The 21828-nt window shown below is 35.6% G+C and overlaps 2 protein-coding genes across 3 annotated transcripts in view; both read left to right on the top strand.

The window, feature by feature from the left end:
• The first annotated feature begins 706 nt into the window (after window positions 1-706).
• Window positions 707-14968, top strand: LOC111015714 (SIT4 phosphatase-associated family protein). The gene is made up of 19 exons (XM_022290819.2): window positions 707-1052; window positions 4153-4256; window positions 4698-4784; window positions 4877-4952; window positions 5038-5112; window positions 5291-5344; window positions 6050-6109; window positions 6455-6571; window positions 7146-7240; window positions 7331-7533; window positions 7856-7953; window positions 8578-8678; window positions 8755-8920; window positions 9455-9577; window positions 9657-9739; window positions 12259-12400; window positions 12759-12788; window positions 13310-13380; window positions 14072-14968. The coding sequence occupies exons 1-19, from the start codon at window positions 1014-1016 to the stop codon at window positions 14688-14690; spliced, it is 2343 nt and encodes a 780-aa protein (XP_022146511.1). The 5' UTR covers window positions 707-1013; the 3' UTR covers window positions 14691-14968.
• A 3367-nt stretch (window positions 14969-18335) lies between these two features.
• AIR9 (Outer arm dynein light chain 1 protein) overlaps window positions 18336-21828 on the top strand; it is a 31980-nt gene continuing 28487 nt past the window's right edge. The window contains exons 1-4 of one of the 2 annotated variants that reach the window (XM_022290855.2): window positions 18336-18529; window positions 18658-18946; window positions 19042-19968; window positions 21513-21584. In XM_022290855.2, coding sequence (XP_022146547.1) covers window positions 19051-19968; window positions 21513-21584 — 990 coding nt within the window. In that variant the 5' untranslated portion in view covers window positions 18336-18529; window positions 18658-18946; window positions 19042-19050. Of the gene's footprint in view, window positions 18530-18657; window positions 19969-21512; window positions 21585-21828 lie in introns of both variants that reach the window. The other variant, XM_022290854.2, reaches the window with a different exon arrangement.

The raw sequence follows: 21828 nt of genomic DNA, 5'->3' as shown, positions 1-21828 counted from the left end.
AGTAAATTGCTTCTTAATCTATATATATTTATATATGGATGTTTTTTAATATAAACGATCATAAATAACTATATAACCTTATATAGTAAACTGCTTCTTAATACAATACTTTTAGATAAATGGCTCTCGAATACTCAAAATAACAACCTATTTTGACAATGAGACGTTTTCTAACACTTTTAAAAACATATTATTATTGTGAATTACCAAAAAGAAAAAAAGAAAAATTCCCCATGAAGCAAACCCATAATTTCCCCAAAATTTATCCATAAAACATAAACCATGCGATCTCAAAATTTGTTTAAAGAAGTGGGAAAAAAAGAGGGTTTCTGTTTAAAAATGTATAGAATATTAAAAAGCCGCTCCAAAATTATTGGAAATTCCAATTATCTGAGAAACAAGGAGTGGTCAACCACTTGTTTCTTAAAGCCAATAATAGTAATAATTAATTATTACATGAAGGAAAATTTAACACGCAACTTTTTGCAGGGAAAATGGGAACATGAAATTTGATAATTTTTATAAAAATAAATTTATATATAAAACTTAAATGATATAAAAAACACGGTTCGTTTTCGTTTATAAATATAAATATAAATAGAAAACGTAAAAAAGAAAAAGAAGAAGAAAATATAAGTGAATTTTAATTATATTTTTTCCAGCAACAAAAAATTCCAATACAAATATACAAAACAGAAAAAAATGCATAATTTTCATCAAAGCCTATCTCACTCACATTCCCACGATTTCAGGTTAATATTTGCGCTTCTCTGAATTCTCCTTCGATTCTGTCGTTGCTCCTCAAACCCTCCTTTCGATCTATCCAAACTTGTTCGAATCCATGCACTTTCAGATTATACTTCTAGGGTTTCGTTGAGGCGAGTCCGGATCATTCTTTTTTGTGTGGTATTGGTGGTTTTTGTGAATCCTCGACAAAGTGGGTCGTTCAGGCGGTTCGATTTCTGGGTTTGCAGATCTGAGTTTTGCTTGACAATCACTCTCACCAATTCACCATGTTTTGGCGCATGGCCGGGTTGTCCACAGCGTCTCCTGTGAGTCTCTTTTGCATAATGTTTCTCCATCCATTTCTTCAATTGTAGCATTCATCGTTACTGTACTGTGAATTGTTTCAATTCATTATAATTCGGGCAAGTTTTTTATCGAGATTATTTTAAGATTCTACACGCTCTTCAATGAGGATCACGGATAGCAATTGAAGTTCGAAGCGTGGATTTGATTTTTAATGGCTCATTACATCAAACTTGCAATGCGTGGTCTTCAACCTTGCCGTTTTTTCATACTCAAAATGATTCTCGTCGACTTGGTCCGGTCGTACCATCCTCCCTTGTCAGCTCATACTTCTTCTTGCTTCCTGGTCCCTCGGTGGGACGTGTGGGGTTGGGTGTGACTTATCATCGTTATTTTTACTCTTTTATCTTTGGGATTTATAATTGATGAAGTCAGAGTTAAACCCATTTTTAAAACACAAAGGATGATTTGCAGATTTCACAAATGACAGAAGTGTGATTTGTAATTTTCCCTTTCCTTTTTTTTTTAAACGATGACAACAAAGAAAGTATATTGTATCCCTACTCCATTTGGATGCACCTGAAAGTATTGAATAAACCTCCTCCGTAACTCCATAGTGAAAGGGCACCAAAGGAAAAGATAATTCACCCATTGAGCACTTTGATTTTCTGTGGGTAAGGGTGTTTCTGTACGACTTCAGTGATATGATATCTTGGCTTATAAATAGCCAATAGGTGACTACGGCACAGGTCTATAAAGGAAGATTTTAAAGTAAAGGAGTCCAAGTTATTCACTTTCCAAATTCTCAAGTTCATATATTTTCGAATGTTCATGATAGTGTCTTTATATCCACGGTTGTATATTTTACGTCATTAGTCATATACTGTCAGTTACAATATCTCTATTGGACTTAAGCAAGAAACTTACTCTTCCTCCCTTCTTATCCAATATGGTGGCAAATTTCTAGGCCAATTAATTGATAAAGGTATTGATACATATGAATTTAAGGTGGCTAATGAGGGAATGATACTTTATTTGATTATTTAGAGAACGAGGCAAAGCTTGTAAAGAGGATCACATCTTTCTTAGTCAGATGTTAGACAAAGGTTTAGTAAATCGTGAGGGGCTTCTGGGAAAGGAGAAAACAATCTAGAACCACCTGTGGTTTGTAGATGGCACCCTATTTTTTAGTGCTGAGGAGCTGTTAATCTTCTGTTATCAATGCATATCATAGGCAAGTAGTTTGTCATGTGTGGGCATGTGTAACAAATTAGTTATGATGTAAGCATATGTGAATGTGGTGTGGTGGGGGGGGGTGGTAAGTTAGGCAAGTAGTTTGTCATGTGTGGGGTTTGTGCAACAAATTAGTTATGATGTAAGCGTGGGAATGTTGTGTGCAGGTAAGGAGATAAATATGACACCACTTTAAAAAGAGGGCAATTTTTTTGGTGAGTTATCTAGGGGTGGGGAGAGTTGAGGAAGCTCTTGAATCTTTGTGTGGGTATGCACTTCTCTATTTTTTTCATATCAGCGCTAGTGGGTTTTCTTGTTTCTGTATTAGAGCAGTTGGATATTAGGGATGGTAGCCTGTATAATAATAGAAACATAGAAACAAGACAGGGTTGGATATGCTGGAGGAGAAGATTGATGGTGTGCAAAGTTTAATCATTGGACTTTTCAAAAAAGTTTAATCATTGGAATACAAAGTGTTGGGGAAGAAGAGATAGTTTAGCTTTGGAAAGAGATGCGTAAATTGTTGGAGAAAGCTATGAAGTGTAGGCTGAGAAATTGGAGGATTATGGCATTTTGAAGATTTATAGAAGATAAAAGAAGATTGGTGAAGTGCCAGTTGGTGCAACAATTTCCAATGTGGTGGAACCTTGGAAGATGGAGGAGCGAGTAGCGGAGGATCCAATTGGGTTAATATCTAATAGAATTACAAACCAAAAGCCATTATTCTTTTTCAAAATGGTTCCAAATATGAGCAGAATTTAATCACAGAGGCTTAATGTGAATAAATAGTGGAGTTGAAATCGGTGTAATGGCCCAGAAAAAGTTCCAGCCACTCATGCGCTAGTGCATGGGATTAAGGGTGGCACAGTGATTTGGCGGTTGAACTTTGGGGTTTTGTAGATTGGCCAATGGCTTTCCTCCTTCATTGGGTGATAATGAAAGAAGAGCACCAAGAGGTAATGGTTCAAACTTCAAACCTTATGACTTACAGAAATTGTAAGGGCTCACATGATCCTTAATCCTTGTTGGAGGAGGTGCTGTTATACCCTCCCTTTCGTGATAAGGGACGCTTTTTGTGGCAGGCTTGGTATACCTTCCTGTTCTCTATTTTCTTCTTTATGACGATCGTAACCAGAATTTATGTCTCCTTTATAATTAATTTCAATTAGGCTGCTTTTTGTAAACTCCTGTGGGAGACATAAATTTTGGTTACGATCGTCATACCAAATGAAAGTGTCTCGTAAATTTCTTTTCCATTGAAAAACTTGCATTGAACATGGAGAGGTAACATAATATCTATTCCCACCATTACACTCTCTCATCCAAACTGCCCAGCATATCCTTTATGATTTTATTTTATTTTTAGAATTTGACAACTTTTATAATGGAAAGATGTCCAAGATGTTTACTGTCTTCTTTTTCCTGTCACTTCTAGACACCAAAAATAAACAAAATTTATTTTATTAGAATGTATAGGAAAAAAGAATTTGAACGATAGTTTTAGTTGAGAGTCGAAATGTGTACTGTAGCGTCACCAAAAAATTTAGAAATCAACTGTAGCAACTTATTTATTCATCATCAAAGGTACAATTTCATGGTGAGACCGATTTATCTTCTCAAACGTGAATGACTTGGAACACATTTTTCTATTAGTTGGCAACTCTTAATACATAACAGATCTGAACTCTTAAGCGTTATGTGGTTTCAGGGAACTTAGAATCTAGTAACGCAAATACACTTTTTTATTGCAATCCCCTTGGCCGTTACTTGGAGGTTCCATTCAATAACTTCAATCTAGTTCAGTGACTAATAAAATGACCGAGCTTCAGCAGTACTTGAATTTTAATGTAGATGTTTGTTATTTACTGATTTAATTTTCATTTGTTGCAGGTGGAGACAATTCTGGATAAGGAAAATTTTACATTAGAGGAGCTTCTAGATGAGGATGAAATAATTCAAGAATGCAAAGCTCTTAATAGTCGACTTATTAACTTGTAATATTCTTTTTGCCTATGATTTATCATACTCCCCTTTCAACTTTATCACATCTTGCTGGTCCATACTTGGCATATTCATTCTGTTGGTTGATAGGTTGCTAACACAAGCAGCAAACTAACTGATAGGATTATGCAACTCTGGTTGCATTTCACTTTCATAGTTTCCATTTACTTGATGTAACTAGTCACCTATTAGTATTGTAACTTACATCCTATTTCTACTAGTTTGTACGTTCTGCTTTTCTGTTAGTCAGCCTTTTCAGTTTGCACTATGATAGTTAACTGCCACAGCAGCTAGCTCATATAATGTATACCGCCTACCTTAATGATTGGGGAGATAATAAAAATTGGAATAGAAAAAATATGAGAATTTTACCAAGAAGGTTTCACCATATTTGGTAAATTGATGATTGTTGTGTCTGCTTTCATGCCTTGCAGTTTGAGAGATAGAACTCAGGTTGAACAACTCATCCGATATATTGTTGAAGAAGCTCCTGAAGAGGCTGAAAAGAAACGAAGTTTTAAGTAATTTTTTGCTTGCACATTACAAATACTTTCCCCCGTGCTTTATCTCTCTCCAAATTTAAAATTGACTGTTCTCATGCATTCTTCCCTAGGTTTCCTTTCATCGCTTGTGAGATTTTCACTTGTGAAGTTGATATAATTCTCAAAGCTTTAGTGGAGGATGAAGAGGTGGAGAACTTTCTTTCTTTCCCCAATTAAACGATAAATAATAAAGATAACTAATTACTGATTTTGTTGATATGGTTGTCTGCAGATGATGAGCTTGTTGTTTTCCTTCCTGGAACCTAAGCACTCTCATAGCACCCTATTGGCTGGCTACTTCAGCAAGGTATCACCTTCATAAAATTTTTAAGTCTGAATTATCTTCTGCAAATTAAGTTAGTTATGTAGCCGAAATATATATTTTCTAACAAGCAATAATCTTTCCCTTGTTTCATCCACTTTCTATGTCGTACATGGGATTTTTTTTTAGAATATCAGTTATAGAAACTTCCTCCCATTTCCAGGTTGTCATATGCTTGTTGTTGCGGAAGACAATTCCTTTTATGCAATATGTTCAAGTAAGTTTACGTGTAATTTTCATTTAAATTTTCTTCGCCTGTTTTTCAATTGAAAGATTTAGATATTCTCAATTTCATTTGACACACTCGCATGGCCAAACTATGGTGTGATACAACACAGTTTACCAGGTAAAGCTACATTTGACCTGTGTAACGTCGCATGTTCTGTGGTAGCAAGTAGGGGTTTAAGTAGACGATGCTCTGGTTTACTAAGACCATGCATATTGATGAAGAAGTGCTGGATTATAGTTGAATTTTGTATATTTGGGAAGTCTCTTATCAAAGAGTTTGGTGATGATCCTGTATGCCATTAATCTTGTTAATGTAATACTTTCAGTACATCGGCAAATTGTTTATTGCATTTTGTCTCAAGATGTTGCTAATAATCCATTATTTATCATTCAGTTCTGTACACCTTTTCCAACAACATTTTGTAATGTTTTGAAGTGAAATAACGCTAACACTTGGGTGGTTTCTTTGGATAAAAGTTATGTATACATGTTCAAGAACAAGGAGAATACTTGAGCAGTTTTTTGCCCAACTTTTTGTGTGTGTTTATCTCTCTCTTGAAGTCAAGTGAAAAGCTTTCATTTCTTATTTATTCTAGTTCTTATTGAAATATTTCTTATCCAAAAAAGATTAAGCAACATATGCAACTGTTACAAACGCTGATGGTCTTCCTTTGATCCTCACATGGTTTTCCAGGCGCATCAAGCTATTGTAAAGAAGCTTGTTGATCTGATTGGAATTACTTCCATCATGGAGGTTGGTCATCTTTCTTTGTTGCATCTGGTATTTTAACTCTTTGCTTACAATATTGGTTCATGTTAGTTACAATTATACGGTATCTGAATTAGTTTTTTTGCACTCAAGTGGTTAGTTCTACTCTTTAGCCATTTTTTTGGGTTATACAGTTAGAGCAGCATCTCAGGAGCATTAGGTTTTATGCACATCTTATTTCCTCTTGATATTTATAGTCTACATAATTATCGGGTATTATGATTTCAGACCATGACCATCATCGCCCTTCCTCTACATGGAAACTGTTGGGCTTTGAAATCTTACCGATCGTACATTCTGAAGCTCATATGAGTGGTTCTTTTTTAACAGGTTTTGATAAGGCTTCTTGGTGCTGATGAGCATCTGTATTCAAGCTATACAGAATCAATGAAGTGGATTGAAGAGACTGATGTGCTGGAGATGATAGTGGACAAGTTTAGTTCTTCAGTAAGTAGCTTTTTGGGAAAGTTATTCCTCCCACAAGAATGTTTATATGATTTATCAAATGGGGACTCTTTTTTCTTATGGAATTCACATAACTTTTCAGTTCTCCTTGTATCCCTAAGAATGTCACATTTTCCCTTTACACCCTTGCTTTTGGTGGTATCCATACTTCTGATAAGCGTCCCATGGTGAACTTTCTCGTTCACAAATAATAATCAAAAGGATATTATAATAAAATCTTTATTTTCTTTCTATTTATTATTATGTTTTTTGGATAGGATCTTTCCATTTATTATGAACATCCAAATGCAAAATTTAAATCACATTCATTTGGAATCTTTTCTCATCTCAAATAAAACTAAAAGTTTAAGGTCATTTCTAATATTTCAAATCACATCATTTAAAATCATTTATTATTTATTTTATTTTTTGAACTTTTTGATATTTGCTTGATGAATTCTTTTGTCAACCATGTTCCAACTTTCAACCCTCGGCAGTAGGATATGATAGAGTTAATTGAAAAATCTATAGATTAGTCATAGTCATAGGCAAATCTTTAATATGATCATTCTTTCAGGATTGTTCAGAAGTTCATTCTAATGCAGCAGAAACGCTTTGTGCTATTACTAGATTTGCTCCTCCTGGTCTTTTGGCTAAAATTTCCAGCCCAAGGTAGTGTTTTCCCCCTTCTAGGAGTTTTTAATTAATATACCTGTATTTTTGTCATTGGTCATCTAGTAATGGTTCTATTTTTCATATCAGTTTTGTAGGAAGATTGTTTCGCCATGCCTTGGAAGATTCACGACCAACATCTGTTTTAATAAACTCATTATCAGTCTGCATATCTTTGTTAGACCCTAGGAGGCTAACTGTTGGAACGGCTTATATATATAACCGCCCAATAACCCATGGATCTACAGTTTCAGCTACTATGGAGACTGTTGAAGGCATGTTGGAGAGTTTAGGTATTGTATTGGGTCTTGTTAAGTAAATTATTCTCAATTTATTACGCCTCATTATCAAAGTTAATAGCCATGAATCATATGGATCATCCCAATTTGATAACTTGTAGTTTACTTGTTGGGTCTTCATAGTCAAAGCAATTTTTTACTTTACGGCATTTGAAGACTTTTTTTTTTTTTAAAGAAGAAACAAGATTTTGTTCAAGTAATAAAATGTATAAAAAAGGAAGGTGTATCTGAAGACTATAACATGTAAACTTGCTTGCTCATGTTGTTTAACTTTTTCTGGGAGATGTTGAATACTGTGCTGGTCTCCATCGTTCAGGTAGGTTGCTCAAGCTTTTGGATGTTTCTTCATCAGAGAAAGTTTTGGTTACTACATACGGAAAGTTACAGCCACCTCTGGGGAAACATCGTCTGAAGGTATTTTTCATTTGATTGAAGTGAATATAGGCTGCTATAAAGTATAAACCTGTTTCTTAAAGAAACATATGAAAAATAAATAAAAGGAATCCTTAAGGCGCCACCTTTTTTTCTAAGCTTTTTTCCCTCTTAATGAAAGTATAGTGTTTTTTATAGAAAAAAGTGTACATGATAGGATGAAATATATAAATAAGTCTGCTTTTGATAAAGCTACGTTGTTGGCCACTTGTGTTTTCAAAAGGTATTGAATGAAATGATTCTTGTTAGTCAGAATCTATCTCTCTCTCAACCTGGTGCACTGAAAAGCAAAGAAAACACTTTCTGAAATGGTTTCGTATAGAGGAATAAAGGTACCTTTGGAAGTTGAACTCGAATCCACAGGTTTTGCAATGAAACCTATACTATTTTCGTGATTACCTGATGCCTTTAGAGCCTGAGGTTATAGAGGGAATTGCTGCAATTGTTTAGAGAAGAGCTTCCATGATTTGGCCAATTGGATGGGATTTTGTAATTCTGTTTCCTTTTTGAGAGTTTTTCCTTTGCATATTTCACTTTTCATTGAAATATTATGTTTCTTAAAAGAAAAGTTTCACTCTGATTGTTCCTGGAGATTGAATTTTTCAGATTGTAGAGTTCATATCGGTCTTACTCACGGTTGGTAGCAAAGCTGCAGAGCAGTTGATTAATCTTGGAGCAATCAAACGAATTTTGGACTTGTTCTTTGAGTAAGTTTCTGCATTGCTACTATAACTTGAATGTTGATGACATCCATGATGAAATTTGCTTCTATATTGACAACAGGTACCCGTACAATAACTTTCTGCATCACCATGTAGAGAATATCATAGTGTCGTGTTTAGAGAGCAAGAATTCTTCTCTTATAGAGCATCTTCTTCATGAGTGTAATCTTGTGGGGAAGATACTGAATGCAGAGAAGCATTTCACTTTGCAAGTTGATGCAAACAAGGTAAATGTCAATTTCTAGTGATCTATACATGATCTATATCCAGTATTATGAATGCTTTTTTCAAGAGTAACAAAGGAATTTGTTTTTGTGTGTGTGTGTGTTGGGGGGGGGGGGGGGGGGTGGGGGGGTTATGATTCTCTGTGGAGTTCCTCTTTGAAGGCTTTTCGTAATTTTTAATGTTTCCCTGTTGTAAGCTTGTTCTCCTCAGTTTAGTGGTGCCCTTCTTTTTGCGGGCCTGTCCTTGTTTTTCTTTTATTTCTTCATCTTCTCAATGAAAGTTGGCTTAAAATTCTCCTTCTATGATTACCTCCTATTAGATTGCGTTCTTGTATATTCCTGGGAAGATCTTTGTACATTCATCTTTAATGAAATTCTCTGTTTCATTCTCTCTCGCTCGCTCTCTCTCTCTTTAATAAGAAATGATCTTTTCCTTATGAAAACAAATTATGAAACATTGTCTACCTAAGTCATTATTTCTTTTATTGTTGCTCCTAAATGTCTATCTGTTTTTCATTTTTCCAATTTGTTCTTCAGCCAACGGTTTCTGCAGAAGGTAGATCACCACCTAGGATAGGAAACATTGGCCACTTGACACATATATCTAACAAACTCGTTCAACTGGCAAACAACAACAGCGAAATTCAATCTCATTTGCAGGTCAGTTCTATTTTTTGAATTTTCAGTGACACAGTGACATCATTATGATGCTTAAATTTTCCTTGTTTCTTTTTAACAGGAAAACACCGAATGGAATGAATGGCAAACAAATGTTCTTTTGAAGCGTAATGCATTGGAAAATGTCTACCAGTGGGCGTGTGGGTATGTCTTTCATTTACTATTTTATACTTTCTTTATTTGTGTACAGGCACAACATCTAGATCACAACATTATCCAACTTAAGACTACAACCTGCCCATCCAAAAAAAGCCGCTCAGAGATTGGGGAAGAACATTTCAATGTACCATGATGTTGTGCTCTATCATGGGCCTCAAATGACTGAAGTGATAATGATATACATCTTACATTCTGATAGATGATATTAATTTAATTCAATTAGTTACTATGATCTTGTCTGATTAGTTACTACGATCTTCAAAAACTCTATGATTTATCTTGCCGAAGAAGCCATGAGAAAGCCTTCACTGCACAGTTCCATAAAAGCTTGGCCTTGTTTTTAAAACTAGAGCTTGCAAAGCATTCCACCACCCAGTCCTCAATCCGGTTTGGAACACACAGTGAAGAAAAAGGTGGTCTAGAGACTCCTCTGCATTTCATCATAGGTTGCAGACTAAGGGGAAGGGCAACCAAGAGACAAATTTTCTCTGTAATTTATCCTCCTTATACAGTGCTATTTGGAAGGACCATTATGATTAAGTTCTTTCTCTGGGAGTCTGCCCTCCACGCTATCAATACTCGAGACAAATTACAAAGACGAATGCCCTATATGAATATGTCTTCTCATCGGTGTATTTTATGAAGCTACACGGTTAATCCATTGGGCATGTTTTTGTCTCCTGTAAATTGGCCTCTAGTTTATGGAACAAAAATCTCTCTTTTTGGCTGGTTGGTTGGTCTACCTATGGATTTGTCCCAACTATTGGCTTCTAGTCTCATTGGACATGCCTTCAAGAAGGAAAAGCTCTGCCTCTGGTTATACTTTGTTCGGGCGTTGCTGTGGACTGTTTGGACGGAAAGAAATTAAAGGATCTTTCAAGATAGAGCGCTCTTCTCATCATATATTTGAGCCTATAGTTTTCATGGTTATTTCTTGGTGTAACTACTCTACTCTCTTTCATCTCTACAGTTTCACCTCTCTATTATCTAATTGGAGACCTTTTTTACCCCTCTATCAGGTTCTCTCCCTTTTGTATTCATATTTCATCCTATCAACGAAATAGTTTCTTAAAAAAAAATGTATATTCTCGATTAAAAGGTTGGAGGTTCGAATCTCCACCTCCACAAATTGAGTTGAAAAAAAAGGGAGGCTTCTAAGCATTGATTGAGCGAGCGTTGATCTCCTTCGTAACTAAAGACTCCTCCACTTATCCATCTTGTAGTTACTCAATTTTGAGGTCCCAAAAAGATGCAGCATTCTGATGCCCACCAAGCATGGACCTCCATCAAAGCTGTTTTGAACAGATTTAGGGAGAGACCGGAGCCATATAAGAACAGATTTAGGACAATCCACTGATTTTTAATCATGACGATTCAGGGTTGCCCCTCTCTGCCTCCTCATCTAAAGATTATTCACTGATTTGATGTAGGGTTGCCCCTGTCTACCTCCTCATCTAAAGATTCAATACTCTTCAAAATGTCTTTTTTTGCTCCGTCATATGCCCAAAAGATGATTTGTTCTACTTCATCAAAAGGCCTTTTAGTTTTCTCATGAAAGAAAAGCCAGACCAGCCCTCTGTTGTACAATCAAGCCACCATTTCTCAACCATATCCATGAAAAGGGGAGCGTCAAGCCACATATTCTCAAACTGGAAAGGAGAAGGCCCCCACCTTTGAACTCCCAAACTAAAGGACCAATGGAAAGTAATCTGAAGTTATCCTCTTAAGCCTTTCAACTCTGAATTCTTTGAAGAAATCAGCCCACTCTCTTGTAATGAGGAATCTATCAATCTTAGTGTAACTAGGCATCTCCATTCATGGTCGACCACAAGAAGAGGCCATTGCTGATAAGTGTATCTAAAAGGTTGAGGGAAGTAATCGAAGCATTAAAAATCTTCATACTCTTGGTGACTCTTGCAAGAACCTTTGCTGCTTCTAAAATAATTTACTCACAATTTCTGCCATGAGTTGGGCAAAGTCTGTCTGGTTTCATTTAACGTGTACAAGGATAGTTACAAAAAGGTCCTCCAATTGAGACATAAATGTGTTGAGAGAATAACTATTAAAAAAAAAATTGATCTAAGATACCAGGATGTAGACGAAGAGTAAAAAATATGGCTTCCCACATTTAGTCAAAATTTCTAAAAGAGACATTGAAGACTCTCCTATTCCTTTCTAGCCTCAGTATCACAAAACCATCGTTCTCTATTTTCTTGTATTTTCATCCTGATTTCTCTATTTTCTTGTATTTTCATGGTTGCCATAGATCTATATATCATGCTGGTATTTTCCCCTTTTTGATTGTGTTATTGTCTTATTATATATTTTGACCCAAATATTACTTTGGCTGAGTTTGTAATTTCAACATTGTCCGATTTATATTTTTGTGCACTTGATTTCTTCTATTGTCTGAGTTACTGTCATCTTAACATTGAGATATATTTGTGTGCTCAAAATTGAAATGTCCTCCTGTCTATCTGAAATGAAATGATTATTTCCAATAGGCGCCCAACTGCACTGCAGGATCGGACTAGGGATAGTGATGATGATGATTATCAAGATAGAGACTATGATGTTGCAGCTCTAGCAAATAATTTGAGCCAGGCTTTTCGATATGGCATTTACAGTAATGATGATATGGACGAGGTACTGAACTTTTTTTGTACTACTCTTTTAAAACTTTTTATATGATAGTTTCCTGAGTAAAGGAACTGGTGTGGAGAAGTCAATGTGGAAATGCATTCTGAGTTCTCAACTGCAAGAGATAAAAGTAGGATTATGAGCTTCCTTGCATGTATTATTATTTGTCTGCCACTTTTGTTTCTTCTTATTATTTTTTCATCAGGAGCAAAACTGATTAGTAAACATGCAAAGAACACAGAAATATATAATAAAATAAGAGATGAGTTATGGCATACCAACAAAGAAGTAGTACTGTGTTTGTTTGTTGTTCATTGATTCCTGGTCTTTCCCTTGTTTACCGATTATTTTCTTACTTTTTCAGGCTCACGGCTCGCTTGAACGTGATGACGAGGTGTGATGACAATAATTCACAAAACTAATCTTCTGAATGATTTTGCAACATAGCATTTTAGTTTCTTTATTTTCTCTCCTTCCAAAATGAATTTATTTACACCCCTTCTTCTGCATGCTATAGCTTATGGCCTTTTCAAATTCAACCACTTGTATAGTTATAAAAGACCGTCATGAATGACTATAATGTTCCTGTCATGTCATGATAACTTGATGGAAAGTTTTGATTGAATAAGCTGTATGTATTGGTTGACGGGCATGGTTTGGGCATCGCACTGACACTATGACTATCTTAAGTTCCTGCAAGTAAAAAACAAGTACTGATTCATAGTAGATGTATATATAGTGGATATCATATTTAATTGTCCTCATAAGGACTGAGGTGGTTTGTATGTCACTGAGCAAGGGATCAGATATTTCCATTAAATTGGTGCTAGCGTTCCATATTTTGCTTATGGGATGGTCTTGTGGGAAAATGTTTTTTTGAATGTATAAGTGTTTCCTGATGTAGAGCTCTTGCAGGATGTTTATTTCGACGACGAATCCGCTGAAGTTGTTATATCCTCTCTGCGTCTAGGTGATGACCAGGAAAGGTAGGTAAAATCCAATCCCCTCCCCAATTTATTCTTTTTGACAAAAAGGTTACTGAGAATCTATAGATATTTCGGTGGAAATGAGCTCCCTCTGCTTAGGACCATTGTTATGGAGTGGTTCCGTCTCCTGTAAATTATAATAACTTTATATTTTTATTATTTTACTCAGAAAAATGGGGCGACCTTCATAGTAAGTGTAAGATATTTAGTATGATAGTAACCAATCTCTTCCACTGATGCTTTTATGAAGAATCAGCAAGGGACTGATATTTGTACAAAGTAAAAATAAACAGAGAAAAACGAAAAGGCAAAACCAGGAGATGAAACGAAACCAAGTGTGGGAGGTAGAAGGTGGATTTAAGTGATGGAGAAAAAAGGCTTGGAGAACGAAGGGACATTGGTGTAGGTGGGAAAAAAGGATTGTCTGATAAAACTTTGGGGTTGATATTTGGTGGGTTGACGTTGGGGTTAGCAGCATAATCTGTCTCTCGGTTTAGGATTTTAGCCTTGTCTAAAAATTCTCTCCTTCAAATTAATGTCTGTACTCATTTTACTTCTTTACTTAGTTAAAGTTGGTTAATCTAATCAAGTTTAGTAGAGAACTTATCTTTTACCAGTGGCATATATTCTTTGCTGAAAATTTTCCCCCTTTTCATTATCAATTAATCAAGATGTTTCCTGTTTCATACAGTGGCTCTCTCTTCACAAATTCAAATTGGTTTGCTTTTGAGAATGATTTAATTGCAAATGATCGTACAACTGGCTTGCTGGCTTCTCCTTCCCCTGATATTAAAGAGTCTGGAATTGTCAAGGATGGCGCTGATGATGAAGTTATTGTTGGTGATGATGATGATCTGGATGACACTGCAACATCCTCTCCAGAATCACAAGGGACGTCAGATCGCTCACACAATGTAACGAACAGTTCAAAAGAAATGGTGGCCGACGAAACTGATAAGCCACCTGAGTGGGTCGAATGGAGGGAGACCTCAAATCATGAAGATTCGTCCTTAACACTTCCAAATGGGGAACTTGCAGTAGTCCCAGAGGTTACTGAGCCAGATGCCATAGGACCCTCTCCATCCACGGATGCATTGATTGGTAAAGAGGCTGCTGTTGGACAAGTACCAGCGCCAACCCATGATGATGGCAGTTTTGATTCCTCCGATGTGTCGATATCTGGGGGGAATGTTAATGTAAAATCAAAATCTACAACTAGTGAGGAAACAGTCGATACAGGAGCCGAGGCCGGGGCCGGGGCCATTGACGTGACAATGGGTGACAAGAACACCGAGGAAGCTGGGAACTAGTTCAAATGAAATGCTGACTGATATGTTCGACATTGATCCCGTCGGGTGACGAACCCTTAGGCATGTTTTTGCTGGCTAGGGAACTGTATTCTTAGATCCTTGTGTACATCAATCAATGGGCCAAGGTGAAGGTATAATAGGTTGATTATTCTTTCTCACCCTCTGTAGAAAAGTTGAGTCTTATGTTTGTCTGTCACTCTCACAGTGTCTCCTGTGAAAGAGAAGGTTCTAATGTCGGATATTTTTGGCGGGTAATTGAATAGTATTTTAGTTGTTAATTGGCGCCAATGAAGTTTATTTTAATTCTTGTGCCTTGAAACTTTACTACAGTGTATGGAATCATTGTGCAGAATATCGAGGCATGCATGGTGGTTCACAATATTTGAAAGGTAGGTGTCCAAATGTTGATTGAATTATCGATATTATCGACGTGGATAGATATTTTTAAAAAAGATCATTAAAGATGTTTAAATTTGATCTACAATTTTTTTTCATTAATATTATGTCTCAATATTGTTTATCTTTTCGTTTGCGATATTATGGAAATGTCGATTCATCTCTCACGTCAATGTTGTATTATGAATACATACAAATGTTCGATGGAAATATCAATTTGAATCTGACTCAATTTTTGGTGGAGTCTTTCTTTCGCTTTATATACATTTTCACAAAGAAACTATCCAAGGCTAATTCTTGTGGGTCTTTCGTCATAATAACTACGATGATAGATAATAATTATTTATGACGGTGGAAATGCCAATTCAAATTGAACTTACTCTTCCTCTTCTCCTTTTATTACCTTTTTTTTTGTTAGTCAAACATGAAAAAGCAGGTATTTCTTCACTATTTACCTGCTTGAAACCGTTGTTTCCATCATTTCAACTATTGATTCGTATTATTGGCTTGTATTTCATTTCTGTAGAAATCCAACAGCCCACTGCTACATTCATTTCATTGGGAATTGATGATCTTTTTAACAATACCTTCAAAGGGATGACTAGCCTAAGATGTTGAACCACAAAGTTCGATTTTGGAAAAATACCATCATTATGGAAACATATATATATTAGACAAATTACACCAGTCTGTTTATTAAGATATGGTATGCAAGTGAATATTTGCAAACATACTCAAATAGTTGAAAATTGGGCATGGGTTGTTTTTTTATCTAGATGAACTTAATGAGATAACAAAATATCATTTGATATAGGATGATTTTCTCCTCAAATGATATTTTGTAGGGGAAAAAAACCTGAATTATGATGTTTTTATTTCACTAATACCAAATCTATTAGATCTTTGAAATAGTACGTGAATTTGTGATGTCTCATTCTTGACATTAGGAGATGGTGGGGTGCAATGTGCATTACGTGAAAACGAAAGACCAACTTCTTTCTCAAAGCAACCTCTTTACATATTACTGCATAACACAAAGATTACTTATTCTGGAATAACTTGCTAATCACCAAAGTCTCAAAATTGTAAGGTATATATATATATATTTTAGTACTAACATGTGGGGTAGGAGATCAAACTAACAACCTATCGATTGAAGATATATACCAAATATCATTAAGCTATGTTCATCTTGGCAAAATGTTAGCACCCCACAACCTATTGATTGAAGATATATACCAATTATCATTAAGTTATGTTCATCTTGGCAAAATGTTAGCGATGTTAATAAGTCAATAGAAGTATATTGCATTGATAAACTCTTTGTTGGTCTATCGGTGGGATAAAACAAGTTTCATGAAATTCTCGGCACCAATCAAATCGCTTTTCCTAACTGCTTGATGCATAATTAAATTGTATTTTTTCTCTTCCCTCTCGTATACGTTTAATGACATGAAATCTCGAAACACCTTTAAATGTAGTAGATAACATTTATCTAAACCTTTACTAGTAATTTAACAATTAAAATAATAATTTTTGAAAAATTATATCATTTTTCAATCGTGCCATAACTATAATATATAAATCAAAATCACACGTCTTTAGTTCTTTTTAATATACTTTCACTGTGTTAAACTAACTTTGGTTTATAAACATGTTTCCCATATTAGAGTTGCTCATTTGATGATGTGATGTGTTTTAAATTAAGAATAGTGAATAGCATGTGGATGGAATTTTAAACAACTTATGTTCAAATAAAGTTAAAGAACACTGACAATATAGAAAAGGAATTCTACAAAGCACCCAATATGTTCACCTCACTCCCTTATTCTCCTCTCTAATATATATATTTTCATTTATATTACTGATCTTTCACTTTAAAAACATGGATCTAGCTCAAAAGTATATATAGATTGATAAATAAAGCAATACAATTATGTTGCTTTAAAATTTTAAATACTATTTTGGTTCATATTTTCAAAATATTCATTTTAGTATGTTTGATCGTGAATTTGATCAAGTTCGGATCCGCGAATCTCAAATGATATGTATTGTGGTCCAAAGTGCCTACAAGACAAAGTTAGAACTTCGACGCTTTAATTAGTACAATATCCAATCTAATCTTCAAGAGAAAAATAGTTTCATGTACCTTGCGTGAGAGGCGAGAATCACTATTTATAAAGATTAACTATCGACAGAGCTCCAACAGCCATTCGACATTTTGGAAAATGCAGTGTGTTGTCGAATAACATTCTCATTGCCTTTCACGCATGCAGGTGTTCTTCAAGGTTGACTCGTACTCGATGAAGGTCGGCCAAAAGGTGACATGTTGCTCGGCTTAGCTACCAATTGCCGAGCTATCTAGACTTGAGTCATGAAAGGTGCGGTTGAGTCTTCTTTATAGTTTTGCTTTAGATGACACTAGATGTTGGTCATTTTAGTTTATTTTGGTATGTGTACATCTAAAAGTGATTATTTTGATCACTTCATATTAATTTTTATCTAATTTATTTCAATCACATAACTTTGATACGACAAACCAAAATTTGAATGAAAGATTTACATTATCTATAAAATTTGTATTGAAATTTTATAAATAAGGACAAAATTAGTCACCTTTTTAAAAAGTACTTAACATTTTCAAATTACACAAACCAAAATTAACAAAAATTGAAAGTACATGGACTAAAATGAAAAAAAAAAAACGAGATTCAAAATAGTATTTAAACCAATCATGTTATTTTTAATACATGAGACAAATAGTAAAAAAAAAAAAGACACTTCCCAATCTCACTAACTTGGATGAAATAAAGGGAAACTTTTAAACCAATAGAGTAGGTACTAAGATGTTAATCAAACTTTGATTATCACTGCTTATCCAACCTGTACAAATCATCAAACTTTTGGCATCTTTCTTTGCCAACCTAAAAAAAGAGAAAAAAAAAATTAGAACATGATTTTACTGAAAAGACCAAATTTTAGATAATGTTGAGTATTGCAATTGTTGACTTTACAGACTCCCACACTGTTTTCAGCCAACTACCGGGTGGACTCGTCCGAGTTCGTTCAACTCAGTCCATTAAAAAAAGAGAAAAAAAAAAGACAGAAAAAACAGAAAATCGCCAGCTTGAAAAATTAAAATGGTTTCCGCCAAAAATGAATTGAAGTCCAAGTTTCCAAATTCCAAAAACATTATTTTAATTTTGAAAAAATTGAATATATAATCCGACAACGACAGTGGCCCCGGCCAGCTGCTCCCCTCCTTTGGCCTATTGGTTTCCTCACTCTCTTTGCTTTTGCTTTTTGGTGCCAAGCTGCGAAAATTCCTAAGCTTTCCTACCTCTCTCTGTGCCACATCAAAAACCCTAGACCTGTTTTCCGTTTCAGTTTAACCATCTGTTTCGGTTGCTTGTTTTCTCAGATCCTACGCATTGTTTGTTTCGGTAAGTTTTCTCTCAGTGTACTCTGTTCTGTGAGCTGCATTTGAGCTAGAATTGTTTTTTGTTGGTCTGCATTCTCTGTGCTGGAGCTAATCTGTTACTGTTATTGCTTCTGGGTGACTGGTTTTCAGCTGAAGAACCTTAGTTTTGTGCTAGATCGCAGTGTGGTGTTTGGTTTCTGAGTACTGTTGCTCTGTGTACCGAAATCTTCTGTCGTTTTTGAATTTTGTACTGTGGTTCTGCTTGTTACCTTTTTACCTTTTTGGCTGAAGAATGTCGCAATGAGCTGCTGAGGGGAATGTAGAGAAAAACTGTGGACGGCTTTGGGGAGCTTGGTGGAGTTGATTTTGGTTGGTTAATTTTATTTTTCGAAGAACCGAGAAGAATTGAAGCTTGTCCTGTTCTCATTGAATTCACGTGGTGAGCAGAACAAGAAAACGATGACCCCTTGACTCGTTTGACCGACCTGTCATTTTGATTGAACTCTTCTGGACTAAATTTTACTGCTCGAATAGGTGACAAGAATGGAGGATTCCCTGGACCAACCAGCGGAAGCAAAACTGGAAGATTCCATAGCTCAGTCGGGTGAAACGAAATTGGAAGATCCAGTTCCCATACTGAGTGAAGACATAATTGTGAAGCATCCCAATTCGGAAAAAGTTCCAGCGGTCATTTCGTCAGGAAGTGCAAAGAGAAGTACAAAAACTGTGAAACCTTCTGCTGCAGTTGCACCGAAGGCTAGCTCTGGTAGAAGGAGCATTGAATCTAAAACAACTTTGGATTCCAGTTCGAACGTCACCAAATCAACTGCAGGTGGGTCTACGCGAGTTTCAAGTTCACTTCCAGTGACGAGAAGAAAAAGCACAGGAGGATTACCTGAGAAGTCACCTGCATCTTCTTCAAAAAAGCAAAACAACGTGAACACTGTTGCAGCGACAAAGACTTCAGCATCAGAGCCAACAAGGCGTTCTCTCCCAGAGCTCAAAAGGAGCTCATTGCCTTCAGTTGTTTCCAAGCATTCCTCTAGAACAAACACACCAGAGACCAGAAAATCTGTCCCGATTTCACCAGCAGACCGGAGTTTGAAATCTTCGAAACCATCTGATATACCTGGGAAAGAAACCAGTAAAGATGCTGCTAAAAAGTCCTCAATTAAGTCAACAGCGTCAATCTCATCTTCATATACCTCCAGAAGGATCACTTCCACTTCCCAGGACAGCAGTGACAGTAGTGGCAGCGTTGCTAGAAAGACAATCTCAAAGGTTTCTTCTCCTTCGGCTCAATCCCCTTCAGTTTCTAGTGGATCAAGAGCTGCATCTTTATCTTCACCTCTTGGAAAGAATTCTAGACCACTCGGACAGAGGAAGGCAAGAACTCCTGAAAGCCGGGATTCTCGATTTGTTGTTCTTCCTCAGGTGGAAATAAAAGCGGGTGATGATTTGGTAAGAAACTTTGTCGAAATATTCTAGTGCACGTTCATCTTCACGAACTTCAGCTTGGCTAATGGCTACATCTCATTCACTGCGTAGTCATAATGTAATAAGTAGGCTCAGGGTGTTGGAAATTGGTGTACGTATACCATATTATTGTTTATTGTTTATTCTTTATATGCATCTATTATACACGACTGATTAACCATATTTACACTCCTTGTTTGTTCATGTGATAAGGAACAACCTGTATCTCTATATAATTTATTTGGTACAATGTTATATGCACTTCCGCATCATGACGATGGAATAAAATTAAATGGCCTAGGTACAGCTTGTTATAAAACTTTGATATTTGATTTTGAAATGACATCACATCATATCTACAAACGGCTTGTATTATCTAGGATATTTTCTTCTTGTGTGTTGGTTTTTAAAGTAGGGATTGAATTCTGACATTATGGTACAAATTTGGAAGGATTTAATGTTCTACCCACTAGCATGCTAGAATCTCACTTGTAACTGGCAACGAAAAGTCCATTATCAATTTTAATCAATAATTCCTACAAAAAATAACTCATCACTCCCTATTAATGCCAAGTTATGTTGAAGCTGAATTTAAATTGGAAAATAGTTTCGATTAGTGATAAACAAAATCCATAACTTGCAGAACAACCAGCCAGTGCTGTTCATTATTATAAGTTGCTGACCAGTACAAAGCCACTGATTTTTTTTTTCAATCCCTTGAAAAGCTAATGTATGGACTAGACTTGAGCTTGTATAATCGAGTCATAATTTTCAAGGCTAATTCAAGACTTGAGCTTGTATAATCGAGTCATAATTTTCAAGGCTAATTCAAGACTTGAGCTGTTTAGATATTTTTTTAACGAGAAACAAACTTTTCATTGATATATGAAAGAATGAAAAAGTTCAAAGATACAAACTCCAAAAGAAGTGAGCCTTCTAGCTATTTTTGGTACATTTGTTTGGAGAAAAATAGGAGGATTTTTTGAGGGTCGAAGTTGTCTTGGGAGGAGGTTTAGTCCCCATTGGGTATCGGTAACTAGAGAATTTTGTAATTATCCTTTATTTCTTATTTTGAATAGCTGGGATTTGGCTCTTTGTCTTGGCTCCTTTGGCTTGAGCTGGTTTTTCATTTGCTCGATGGAAGTGTGATTTTTCATAAAATAAAAACAAACCTGAAGAATTTTGCTGTCTAAGGCAAGATAAGACGAAATCCACACTGCACATATTTGGAGAGGACAAGAAGCAGATGCTTTCACTTGGAAAATTCTACATTTCTATGACCACCATTCTTTTTATTGTGTTGTTGCTTCTAATTTCTGGTTTAAGAAAAACAATAATATCTTTTTCCTCTGCATGCCAGGGATGACTGACTGTTGTTTACCGACTTGAATTCTGTTTGTATGATATCTCATGCATTTTCCGAAAAATACTATTGTTGTTCCATCTAAATTTATTCTTGATTTATTCTTGTTAGAAATACACGTATGTGAAAATACCTTCATTAATTTTGTTTTGATGTGATGCATCAGAGGTTGGATCTCAGGGGCCACAGAGTCCGCAGTCTTAATGCTAGTGGGTTGAACTTGTCGCCTAATTTAGAGGTAGGCCTTGTGTATTCTTGACACACTCTATTTGTGTCTGAAACAGTAATTTGCTGCATCTTCATTTTTTAAAGAATAATTTTTTTTTTATTTCATTGTTTCTGCAACATTTTTTTTTCTGTAATTTACTGATCTCCAAAATTATTAGGATTTAACTTAATGTAAAATGGGCTCAACATCACTAACTAGCATGCTTATAGGCTCTTAGTCATTGGTTGGATATGATAGATTGATATGGAAATTG

The sequence above is a fragment of the Momordica charantia genome, assembly GCF_013281855.1.
Source record: "Momordica charantia cultivar OHB3-1 chromosome 1 unlocalized genomic scaffold, Mcharantia_2.0 BLBB01000001.1, whole genome shotgun sequence".
In the NCBI taxonomy this organism is placed as follows: Eukaryota; Viridiplantae; Streptophyta; class Magnoliopsida; order Cucurbitales; family Cucurbitaceae; genus Momordica; species Momordica charantia.
The sequence above is the reverse complement of the archived record's forward strand: the minus strand, read 5'-3'. Positions and strand labels throughout refer to the sequence as shown.